The sequence below is a fragment of the Lotus japonicus genome, chromosome 5, assembly GCF_012489685.1.
Source record: "Lotus japonicus ecotype B-129 chromosome 5, LjGifu_v1.2".
Lineage (NCBI taxonomy): Eukaryota > Viridiplantae > Streptophyta > Magnoliopsida > Fabales > Fabaceae > Lotus > Lotus japonicus.
The window spans coordinates 20,404,973-20,417,908 of record NC_080045.1 but is presented as its reverse complement, the minus strand read 5'-3'; the positions used below and the strand labels follow the sequence as shown (position 1 = coordinate 20,417,908).

At 35.7% G+C, this 12,936-nt stretch overlaps 1 protein-coding gene across 4 annotated transcripts; it reads right to left on the bottom strand.

Annotated features, from left to right (window-relative positions):
* Positions 1 to 2,105: 2,105 nt before the first annotated feature.
* LOC130717048 (uncharacterized) lies at positions 2,106 to 11,325 on the bottom strand. Of its 4 annotated transcripts, none has more exons than XM_057567151.1 (11): positions 11,170 to 11,325; positions 10,546 to 10,750; positions 10,312 to 10,427; positions 9,531 to 9,639; positions 9,380 to 9,419; positions 8,988 to 9,077; positions 8,780 to 8,879; positions 8,542 to 8,708; positions 6,861 to 6,963; positions 5,373 to 5,959; positions 2,106 to 5,220 (listed from the first exon to the last, which is right to left on the bottom strand). In XM_057567151.1, exons 2-11 carry the CDS (start codon positions 10,676 to 10,678, stop codon positions 4,911 to 4,913), a joined length of 1,755 nt encoding a protein of 584 aa, XP_057423134.1. In that variant the 5' UTR covers positions 10,679 to 10,750; positions 11,170 to 11,325; the 3' UTR covers positions 2,106 to 4,910. The 4 variants fall into 4 exon arrangements, with proteins under 4 accessions (XP_057423134.1, XP_057423136.1, XP_057423135.1 ...); XM_057567153.1 differs by having other exon boundaries at positions 4,669 to 5,220; positions 8,542 to 8,681; XM_057567152.1 differs by lacking the exon at positions 11,170 to 11,325 and adding an exon at positions 10,909 to 11,063 and having other exon boundaries at positions 4,669 to 5,220.
* Between the last annotated feature and the right edge of the window lie 1,611 nt (positions 11,326 to 12,936).

Sequence of the window (12,936 nt, the reverse complement as noted above, 5' to 3'; positions counted from 1 at the left end):
CTAGTTCTTAGGTTGTTAGTCACTGAGCAAGGTGTGCTAGTGCAGTTGTAACAATCTTTGATTAGTGGATTGCCTTCATTCTAAAAAGGAAGAAATCACCTTAACGGGTGGACTGGAATAGGTTGAGGGATTTATCAAGTGAACCAGGATAAAATACTTGTGTGTTTTTCTCTTCTCTCAATCTTTATCTGCTACACCTTCTATCTCAGAAAAACCGAAAAGATTTACTTTAAATCTTAAGGGGAAAGTTTTTATATTCAAAACTCTATTCAACCCCCCTTTCTAGTCGTTTTTCACACCTTCATAGGCGACTCATGCTTTTGGCCCTATGCTAGGCAAGGTGGAAGAGTTTCTACGTGGTCAGTGGCAGGTGGATCTTCGATGGGCTCCGAGAGGTTGCAATGCGGCAACATATTGTTTGGGGAAATTACGAATAGGTGGTGGTTTGTTAGGAGTCCATTTTTCAGAGAGGCCTCCGATGGAAGTTGAACCTTTCATCCTGAGGGACTCGTTTTCTTGTTCGTAGTGTTGTTATCTTGTCTAGTTTTCTGATGAATAAAAAAAAAAAGTTGATAACTTTGACATCTAAACCTACGGAATGCACGCTATGTATTGTTACTGTGCTCGATCATTTTTTGAGTGTCAAGATGTCATTTACAAGTGACCTTTTTCCCCCTTACTTCTGCCAACCGAAGCTAAAAAACCAAACTGTTGATTCCATGTGAGCAAAGCCGAGGAGAACATTTCCTATCAAATAATTATAAATTTTAGTTTAGGTTCTTTTTTGGTCTCTTTTTTGTTCCATTTAGAAAATGAATTTTTAGTTTAGTTTAGGTTAATCAAATATTTTTCTTTGAGTAAAATACAATTATCCCCTGAGGTTTGTCAAAATGACACCACCCCATTCTTATCTTAAATCTACACTCCACGCGCCTTCCTCTAACAACTTAACATCACCTAAAAAGATGTTAACATAATCGATCCCTGGACCTCCCCCTACCCAACCCATATGTTCTCTAACTTCTACCACTTGAGCTACCCTACGGGGATAACAAAATATTCTTCTTAACTCAATTAATTGTTTTAAATACTTAATAATAATAATAATAATAAATCATTTTTATTTTTTTAGTGAATTTAAATATTATAACAAACCTTTTTAGCATAAAATATAAAGAAATTCCAAATTAATTTATAGTAAAATATTTCTATAATATTTTTGCGATATATGTTTTGGTAGTATTTTGCTTTAAATAAGTTATATTTTACAGCAATGGATGCACTGGATCTCGAAGTTACTATTTTTATTTCTTTCTTAACATAGTTGTGTTTATATAATCATCGATTCATTAAGCCGACCAATAGAAACATCATTTTTGAAATATGGAGAATGTTTCAAATATTCTTATTTTTCAAGAAAAATATATGGATTATAGTTTATGAAGATCATTAACAATTGTTGAGTAATAGTAATATTCATGATTTGAAGATTTTTTTTGTTACAAGAGAGGAAAACTCAGAACTCATAATTTGAAGGATTTGAGTTATGGAGGAAGGGGAAGAAGGTAGACGAGGAAGAAGATGAAGGTGAAGAACGAGGACTGAAATTGATTAAAATATTTTTTAAGGGACTAAAATTGATGTGAAAAAGTCTACATGGTCATCCTCAGCTGACTAGGCTTGCCACTAGACCATTGACCGGTCAAAATTGAGCAAAAGGACTTATTTAGATTAAAAAAATAAATTTAGGGGCCCAATTTGATGCGAAAAATTCTACAGGGATCAGGTTTGATTCCCTTTACAATTTCAAGGGTCAAAAGAGTATTTAAGCCTTTACTTAATAGTTATTATTGTGAGTAAAATAATATTCGGTTAGCATCTTTTTAGATTTTTTTATGATAAGTCATAATAAATATATTGAACTGAAGTACAAGGGGTATTTCAACCTAATACAAGTTGAGAAATTAGAAAAGTAAAGCTAAGAGCAACAACATTACAACAGATACAGTAAGCAAAAGAACCACTACTAATATTAACCCACCCCATCCTTAAAGATAGATTTTAAAGAAGATGTCTCATTAAAACTTTACTAGGAAAAATATAGGGAAGGAAAAAGAATAAAATTTTTCTAAAATCAAAATGAATCTTCAAGGAGAAGCAAAATACAAGATAAAAAAACACCCCTAGTCAAAAGCCACTAAACCATCTCCATTCCAGAAAAAACTGCCAGCAAAGAGCAATAACCACGAGCCCCTTCAAGATTAAAACCATATGAGATATTACTGCCAAAATAGGAGTCATAGACCAACGAGCCACAACAAAACCTCCATTTCAATGTTTCCAGTCCAACCAAAATCAAACAGCCAATATTCATGTCAAACAAACGAACCAACAGGACCCTCCGTCATGGAACATAGCGCACAATGCATGCCTGTTACTCATAGTCTCTCTCAAAAAATATTGACCTTCTAGAATTAGCAAGTGTCATGAAATTACAATGCAATAAAACAAGAAATAGGTTCCCCATACCACTCTGAAATAGCATGAAGAAAATGCCTATTCTTTGCTCTTAACCATAGCCAAGCCTTGATCCTAGCTTGTTCAAATACCCCTTCTGGATCCACATCTTCTTGCCGGAACACCTTCCCATTCCTTGCGTTGGTTTGTTGACTCAACCTGAATAAAGCACAGTGGACAAGAAGGATTAAGAATATTGATATTGCGAGCAATAAGATTTACCTTAGTTTGTACTCGATAAAAACCCACCAACGCATTCGATGGTGCCAAATTTGCCCACAGACGCATAAAATTGGTATCCATCTCTGACAAATCAAAATTCATGAGTTCCTCATAAGCAGAGGATACTGTGTAGTTACCACTCGCTTCCTTTTTCCAGCGCCATGAATCTGCCTCCCTCTTACCAGTGGGGCTGCTGAAATAATTCTTAATAAATCGTCTCTCTGGTCACGAGACCATCCACAATATTTTCTGATCAAATAAAATTCCAATTCCAAGTATTATCAAACCACGAACCCATCTCTGCAATCCAGCAATTTTGCTGTAAAGATATGTTAAATAATTCAGGAAATTTGACTTGAAATGAACCCCCACCATGCCAATCTTCCTGCCAAAATCAAATAACTCCCTCTCCAATGCTTCTATAAATACGACCCTCAAACCAATGACCAGCAACCTCCCCACACAAGCCTTAACCAAGTCCTTCCACCACACATAAGCTTTGGAAGACTCACCGTTACCATATTTTGAGGTTATAATCTGACACCATAATTAATTGCTTTCTATCCTGAAGAAATCGTCATCTCCATTTTCCCAACAGTGCAACGTTGAACATATCCAAATCTTTCACCCCAAGTCCACTCACCATTTTTGGAGAACAAATGACCCAAATAGATAAACGAAATCTCCGTTGTCCTGAATGGAGATGGTTTAGTGGCTTTTGACTAGGGGAAGTACTCTTTTTCCTTCTTGAGTCGTATAGTATGAAGAAGTTCTTTCTTGAGGATAATATGAAGAGCTTCCTTCTTCTTGAGGATAGTATTATGAAGAAGTTCCTTCTTGAGGATAGTATGAAGAGCTTCCATCTTGATAGTATGGTTGAGGATTGTATGAAGAAGTTTCTTCGTGAGGATAGTAAGAGCTTCCTCTTTGAGGATAATTTAGTTGGGGATAGTATGAAGAAGCTCCTTCTTGAGGATATTATGGATGATAACTTGGGGACGGGGACTGTACGAAGAGTTATTCTTCTTCTTGAGGATGAGAATATGCATATACTATTCCTCTTTCTTCTCTATGAATATGTGTAGAAATTTGAGTAGGAAGTGTTGGATAATCGCATATTATTTGTCGATCCCTGGTTTCATACTGCATTAGCCAAATTTTATTATACATAAGTAAGAAGAACATCAAATAATATAACATGTGTACAAAATTAAGTAGACCGGACAGGCTTGATGAAAATAGTATTTAAACATGTTTTATATTGACATTTGAAATATTTTTACTTTATTTATATATATATATATATATATATATATATATATATATATATATAACGCAATAATGAAAGATTAAGGTAAAGACCATAAAAGATCAACAAACAAAGTAGTGATACAAAGGTGAAAGATAAAAAGAACATAACTTACTGAAAACAAAAATGTACTTATAATTAAAGGCCCAAACAAAGGAAACATCCTAATAAAGAAACTTGAACCACACCATAACAAATTAACAATAACAAAACAGACCCAAAGTCATGCATGATGCATCTATGAGGAAATTGACCGTACAAGCCATATTAACACATTGAAGGAGCAGTCGATGATGGCAGAGAATAATAAGACAACTAGACAGCTATGAAACAAAACAAAAATGGTTTTACCTTCTCCTTCTTTTAGTATTACTCTGTTTTTTTGTCTTTTTCGGTATGTATTGGACTTTGTTTGCTTCACACAATTTATAGACTTCTAATAAAAAAAATCAATATCATAATCAATCTAAATAAATTGTCTCAAATTACTATAATTAAACTACATATATGCAATATCATGATTAATCTAAATAAATTTTGTCTCAACTTACTATATTTAAACTACGTGTATGCAATATTATGGTCAATCTAAATAAATTGTCTTAATCTAATAAAAAAAATTCAAATCTACCCAAATCAATGGGGTTATTTATTTTTATATCAATTTGAAATCTATCAAAACTAAGGGGAAAAAAATCATTTCTTACACTCAGCGGGCTAGAGTCTAGTTGGATAAGTTATCCCCATGTATATAAAACCTGTAATAAGTTATTGGACTTGGGGTTACATGTTAGCAAGACGCCTCAAAATACATTTTCTTCTTCCTCTGCACTTGGCCATTAAACTTTTCTTTCCCTTCTAGCTAAAATAGAAAACAACAGTATAGATATTTTTTATGCCTGCTTAACTTATTTGGTACATCTTTAGTTACAATGGTGTTTTCTTTAGTCTGGCAGGTTGACTTATCTTTGTCATCCGAAAGCACGCACGGCTCAAAATCAGCGTCAACTAGCTTGTTATTGCATGTTGTTTGGTCCTCAATTGCTCCATTTTCCAAAGAATATGAAGCAACCTGGCTTGACTCAATAGGCCTTGAAAGATTCTGCTCTGATGATGTTGGTACTACTTTGTTAGAATTTACTTCCTTTGAATAAGGATTTGATCCTGTATACCTGAACGAGCATATACAATAAGGATCAAAGCATGAACAAAATATATAATATTAATGATCAAAATCATTCTATCAAAACCATACGGAAGAAAAAAAAAAAAGAGACATAACCTTTTAGTCCTTTAAACAAACATAAAATATTAACATAATCACCTTAAGTTTTGGATGCCAGAGTCACCTTGAGGTGCTTCTTGTGAAGTTCCCTCCAGCATATCTCTATTTGGTACTTCAACACTATCCTCATAGGCCAACAGGGAACGAATTCGGTATTCCCTAACCATTGAAATGGCCTTATCTAGTGTTTCTAGAGCCTCTTCTACCTCTGCTCGGATATGTACACTTCTATTGCCCTTTTGTGCACGCACATCAACTTCCTTATTAGGAATGACATTTACTTTCTCATCATCCTCCTTCTCACCTTGTACAATCTCTTCCCTACCTACTTCTACAATCTCACAAAATGCCTTGCTATTTAGTAATGTTGCATCTGTAGCCGTCGATGTGACACTACTTGCATATTGAATGTTTTTGTCCTCTTTAGATACATCTTCTGCCCCACCTTGCTCGCTCACAACAAGGTCTTCAGCAGGGAGAACTCTTGCAACTTGCTGAAGCTCTCCACCGTTCATTGCCTTTGAACCTCTAGTGCTATATAGAGCTTCGCGGATTCTAGCATATAATGGGTCCTCCAATGCCTTGCTGAATTCTTCTTCCTCGTGGCTCATCATAGAAGCCACAGTCTACAACAGAATTAGGGGTTTGTTAATGTCAAAACATGATAGAAAACAGTGCAAGGATGTTCTACATTTATATTTTATAAGCACAATGGAGCAAAATATGACAAATCAGCAGAATCCAACTTTCAAACTAGGCAGCGCAATTAAAATAGACTGAGTTCACAAAACAAGGGTAAATCCTAATCTATGTGGGTGTAATAATTAGCGAATCCATGTCAATTAGATAAATGGAGAAAAGTCACATATGATATCCGCTTAAGCAGAAGTAAAAGAGTATATGGAATATAAGTTTAGAAAAAGGTACCTAAATTCTAATTTAGATGAAAACTAAAGAATATACCAGACACCAAGTCTAACAGTTTAAGTACCGTGAACCCACCGCACAAAATAGTGCAAAGATAGAGGAAGTTTTAAATTGTAGGATTTAAGTAGGATGGAAAAACTGAAAGAATGCTTGGGATAATTTGTGATATAAAAGGAAAATTTTACCATACTACTATAATTACTGCTTGGTGTTGTAAAGATGAAAATGATACAAAGGGTAGATGATTTGATTATAGAATGTGTTAGACACGCCCAATTAGTGAAGCCGTTAATTAGTGGGTGGATTAGTGTGTGAGGCATGTTGCCTATAAATAGATAGTTTAGGGTGAGAACTGGTATCTTTTGGATGATTTGGGGCTTAGGGAGAGTGGCTGAGCCTCTCCAATTACTCAGCAACCATATCCAGTTCCTATCAGAATGTAACACAAAATAAAATATAGTAATATACCATTGCATTTACATTTTACCTTTATTTTTTCTTCATTATAGTGAGATATATCATTCATTATATAGACCGAGAAAAGAAAAATACATTTTTGTTGAATGTCTAACAAAAGTATATTTAAAAGGAAGCTGCAACCTTTTTATAAAGTTTGAAACCATTGCCAATGAGCTGCCTTGAAATAAAGTTTATCAAGGATGGAGGGACAATACCCAGCTTCATATCCATATTTGCTATTGTCCTACAAAATATGAAATCTTGAATCAGGATTTCTAATTAAAAATCCATTTTCTGAGGTGCCTTTTTCATTTTTCACTTCAATTTGAAAAGTCAAGCCGTACAGTTAATCTGCACAACCAGCTTGCTTTACTATTCCATTCAGAAACTTGTAAAAAATGACTACATAAACTTATAATAGAAAGCTGAAACACATGAGACAAGCAACCAATGGGAACCAGGAAAGCCACTTTAGACAGAATGATTAAGGGTGTGCTTGAACTTACGTTCAAACGAATGTCAACGAATAGTAAACCTTTCTTCCATGTTTGTAATAATGGGATTCTAAATCCCGATTTCCAAAGATGTTGAATGTACATTCATGGTGAAAGCCAAACACAGACTAAACCAGCTACATTACCATTCACAGAAACACCAGCAATGCAAAGGTTGGACAAATAACAAACAAAAATTAAAGTAAGAAAATTTTGACTATTGGTCCCCCCAAATTCAAAACCCATCACAGTCAGAATTTGCTAATAACTGGAATGTTATTCTTATTAATTTATAGCTCCAAATATCCAAACCGGAGGACAAATTTAAAAGCAGTAACTTCAGTTACTTTCAGAGGATTATAGCACATTATCAGAATTGAGAAGTTCTGGTCCATTTGACTAGAGATTGAGACAATAAACTGTACAGTGGTACCTATATGATAGACACAGATAACAGAAAGATTGAGAATATTACTCAATTGGAACCCTAATTCCCCAATTGCCCATTGTAGACAAACTGTGGAATCAGAGAGAAAGGTTACAGCAGTTGTAGAGCATTCAAGAGGCTCTACTCTCTCCCAAATAAGTAACAACCTAACTAATTGTCCCCCCCCCCCAATTCTATTTAGTTATATCCTGACTTCCAACGAACTCCTAACTAACTTAAGTCTAATTACTAACTCAAGACCTCTTGGCCTTCCTAGAGTAGACTTAAGTGACCGCAGGCCTAACAACAGAACTATCACTATGTACAGACATCCTGATTCTGATTACATGTATGAAAAATAAATGACATAAATCTGCACTAATGATTATTTTTAAATTAACATTTCAAATAATGAAGGGGAAAATGCACAGATTTCCACTCCTCTCTATGGGAAAACTGGCTTCATATGTTTTATAACCTCTCTCTACAATGAATAACAAACAAAAGGGAATCAGATACCATTACTTTACTGTCTTATATTGTAAATACACGGATGCAGGTGCATTTATAGAGTGTCATGAATTTTGCAAATATTTGTATCACATGTCTACTGTCGACAGTTAAGTGCTTAGTATTCTGCTTCTGCTCAAGAACATTTCTTAAAGATAAGACAGTCCACTGACCAAATCAGTACGCAAAATTATCTTCTTCACTAGGCTTTGATGGAGAAATATAACCAATTTGTATTCACCTCTTTTTTAAAACAAGCAAAACCAATATGGGGTATTATTTTGTATGATTGTTTACTGTTTTCCCATTTCATTCCATCACTCCATTCAAGTAAATTCTTATTTTTTACTTTCGAACACAACTCTTATATTTATGTGCACCTAAAACTCACCGAAAGTAACTTCTTTCTGATGTCACCTTTTGTAAAGCAAAGCCTCCCACCAGATCAACTCTCACGACATCCTTTGCTTCAGGAATTGCCTCATTTTTGGAACCCCAGAGGTTCCCGATGCCACTGTTTGACTCAGGCATCTGAGAACAAGTCAAGCACAAAAATCCCTTGAACCATTGATCTAGATTAGAATTAACTTTCTCTAAAGCAAAAAACAAAGAAGGTTCCAGATGTCTACCGAATTTGTAAGAACAACAATTAAGTCATCTTGAAAACACTCAAACAGGTTATAGTGCACTACAGCTTCCCTGACAGCCGCAGGCCATGGAACCTTCATCCTTTCTTCCAAAATTCAGAGCAAAAATCAGCTTTCAAAAGTGAAAACTTTGAGCATGAAATGGGGCTTAAGAGAGATAATTTTTAAAATTGATACCAGCAGGACAAACCTCACTAGTGATATTTGTTCTGCAATCTGGTCCTTGTCCAAACATTCGGATGTTAAGATTTTGAAAGTGGGAATAGTAGACTGAGGCCACCTAAATGAAAATTGTGAAAGGGGTGTCATCTAGAAATATCACTTGCATTTTTATAATGATAAGGAATTTGCAAGGAAAGAAACAACTTTCAGGACCGCCACATAAAAAAAATAGTAGTCAATGGTCATTTTCTCAGCACCAGAAAACACACCAAAATAAAGCTGTTCCTTTACCCCCCATTGAATGTTATAACTTTGAGCCTAATACAGAAATTGATGCGAAAATGATAGCACTGTTCAATGTTGTATTGGGACTAGTATACAGAAAATTAAAGGCCTTATTTCACAAAATACAATTCTCACCATTTTTTGTAAAGGGATGTCTGCCATGAGATACATAAACCTGTAATGATGAAAATAACAGATTAGATTTTGCACGTTGAAACCAATAATATAGCCGCTATCAACGAAAAGCTGGTGCTAAAAATTTTGGTTGCTGTCCAGTGTCACTTACAGACATCAACAGGGGCATCCACGAAGCCTTCTAATAGCAATGTATGAAACGGTGATCCCTTGGGTACTTCACGATACATAACGCGGAACTCTTCACTGTCCTGTTTTAACTGTTGAAAGAAGTGAAATTATAAAAATGAATCAATTATTAATTGAAAAATAAATCAAATATCTCCAATGCAAAGCATAATTGATGTAAGGCAACATATGTGGCATGGAGTTTCATTTGCCCATTGAATTTGAAATAATAAGTTACTGTTGGACAAAAGCCACTGAGCCGACGAAGTCAGTCATATAATGGAAATTTCTGATTTCTGTGGAACTTATCTCTTAGAATTTTGGGTTGAACCTTAGGATTGCTCTACTCTTTATAAGGCCGTATTCAGCCATATCTCTAATCAATGTAAGACTTCGCAACACACACTCCTCATGCCCAGGACTTGACATCTGGAGCAGGAAGCTTGCAGGACTGGACATCTATGGGTGGCCCAATTACGGGTGGCCTAATAAACGGACATATGATAGGCTCTGATACTATCTTAGATTTTTGAGCTAGGCCTAACTCTATCCCAAAAGTTAGCTTAAGGTGCGGACTCCTCTACCCTATATAAGGATTTATTTTGTCAAATCTCTGGTCAATGTGGAACTTCTCAACATTATCAATTAGACATGTAAAACAAAAAAGGGTTCAGGATCTAAACAAAATGAAGATGACAGAGCAAGAAATAAAAAGTTTCGCAAGAAAATAAAAATGGTGAAACTGCAATAAGTACATAGCATACCTTCCAATCAGTGTGTGATGTATTAGATCTTCCACAATCATCGGAAGCACTCCTCAGCATATCAAGAAAGCTAGATACCTCAGCAGTCTTGGTTTCTACTACTTTCTCCTCATATCCTGAACAAACCAAGCATTGAGAAAAAAGGACAAAGTTAACTAACTAAAACAATTGTTCCTCTAAGCTACTACCATTTCTACCTAAATGAATTCAAAGGAAATTAGGAAATGTTACCACCTGCTACTTCTGATGAATGTAGGAGTTGGCTTTTGACAAGCTTTTTGAGTTTCTCATCATTTGTAAGATCAGGTGAGGCAAGGGTCCTATCTAGCCTCTCCCTGTACTGCAGAATCTTCCGTTTCTTCTCCATCTTTGCATCTCTTTGGGAAATTCAGGCGTCAACCATTTATCGATGATGGCGATTCCTATTCTTCTCCTGAATCTATCACAATAGAAATTCAATATGGTTAAACTAGATTAACGCGCCATTCGGGTATAATTCTCATGCCATCACACATGAAAGCAAATCACAGAAACCAACAAAATTAACCCATTAACAGAACATTAACATGGCAAACTAGCTAAAATAGATAAAGTTACCTCACAGTTCACACCCTAGAAAATTTGGGCAAGTAAATGAAACTGCATAACTATGTTTACAGTAAAATTGACAAACAAGGACCAGATTATTATAGGCTTCAAGTCAAAATCCCATACAAAATCAATCAAAAGATGTGGTTGATATCAAAGTACTCCAGTCCAGCTTAAAATGATGGAAAAATTAATTGAAAAGTGGCGAAGAAATATACATGAGTAGTGAGTGATATTGAATATTCAGATTTTGTGGAGATTGAGAAGAACCTTGTATCAGAAAAATGACAGATCTCGAACACTGATCCAATCCCAGACAGAGTCAGCTGAAGTGAGAGTACCAAGACGGATCCACATGCCCCTTGCCTTGTTTCTATCAGACTCAAATAGGAGAACACCAATTCCAATTGCAAAGAAGAATATATCCAATTTTTATGGCATAGTACATGAATGACATGTACCAATGACATAATTACACCTATTAATATTCTTTTATTTGGTAGTTAAGGGCTGTAAACTTATTGAAATTCTAAATCATGCCTATGAAATTATTAACATTTTCATTTTAGTCCTATTGAAGGGGAAAAAGTTTGACATCAAATTAGGGTTCTAGATAAACGGGAATTCTGAAGCTATGAAAAATGATGGGATGCATTAGGAAATCATGTGCAGCTGTTGATGGGTCCCACTGCCACATTTAGTTGGCTCTGATGCCGTGGATGAGGAGAAGAGATGGCTTGGAAGGGTTGTGCGATCAGGGGACCCAAGAGTGCATGGCGGTGCCGCCGCCAAGATCGGTGGTTGTGGATTTGAGGCTGGTGGATGAGAAGGAGTGGCGGAAGCTCCAGTTGCGCCACGCGGTGAGGCTCAACCATGACCTGCTACCCATTTTTGGAGTGGGCAATGAGTTTCTGTTGATGGGTCTCTCTGTATTGAACTGAACGAAGATGAGTGAGAGTAGAGTGTTTTAGATGATGATGAGTAGTTAACTACTTTTTGGAAAAAGACTTGTTAACACCCATTTCCTATGTAGCAATTTGGAATTTTGGATCCTTTGTAGCCACACCATAAAGAAACTTTTTTTTTCTTCATGGGAAAATATAAAGAAACTATTTTAAAAGGTTAATGGTTAAATTAGTCACTAATTTTATAAGTGAATTTAATTTTAGTGTTTTGGTAGAAAAATGACGTTTAGTGGCGGCAAAAAACAATCATTAGTTATAAAAATAGCCACCACTAAATATCAATATTTTGCCGAGTGACTAAAATTAAACTCGGTTACTATATTAGAGACTAATTTTACCATTAACCATATTTTAAATAATGAAGTGAAGAATATTTTCATTTAAGACAACCTCCACATTAATCCTATTTAAAAAAGAAAACCATTAGTCCTTTAAATTACTCCATCTCTTCCTTTTTATAAGTAATTTTTGTCCTTGTCTCTTCAGGCATAAACAAGTGTTCTTGGGACTCCAACTTTAGGACGTAGCGCCCCAACCAGTCAACATGCTCACAAGACGCTGAGTCCGAAGCATGGAGATGAAATGCGTCTTTACTCTAGCTTGCCAAGTCTGCCTTCCTTCTGCACATGTTGCGACCTTAGACCCTGAAAGGGGGATGGGGCGCCAGCCTAAGGACATGGTGCCCTAGCCAGTCCACAATACGACAACTCCATAATACAAAAGAGAAGGAAAGCGCTTATTTCAACTTTGCCTCTAGTTTATCTTGCACAAATCCCCACGCATCCAACTGTCCCCAAGTCAAGTTGCATCATGTAGCATCATTCACCTGCCTTTATAGTTGTCGTGTGTGATATTCTCCATAAATGTCATGATTTCATAAGATTGATATGTCTACCCACAGTTAGCATTGTTGTCAAATCGTCATCGGGCGAGCTCCAACCCACACGCGTTGTTGCATTTGTTATCCATCCCCCAACTGTTGTGTGTCAAAAATCCTAAAAGATATGATTTGCATTGATCACTCGTACCTTGAGAACCCAAAACGCCATGATTTACATTGATTCACCATTAA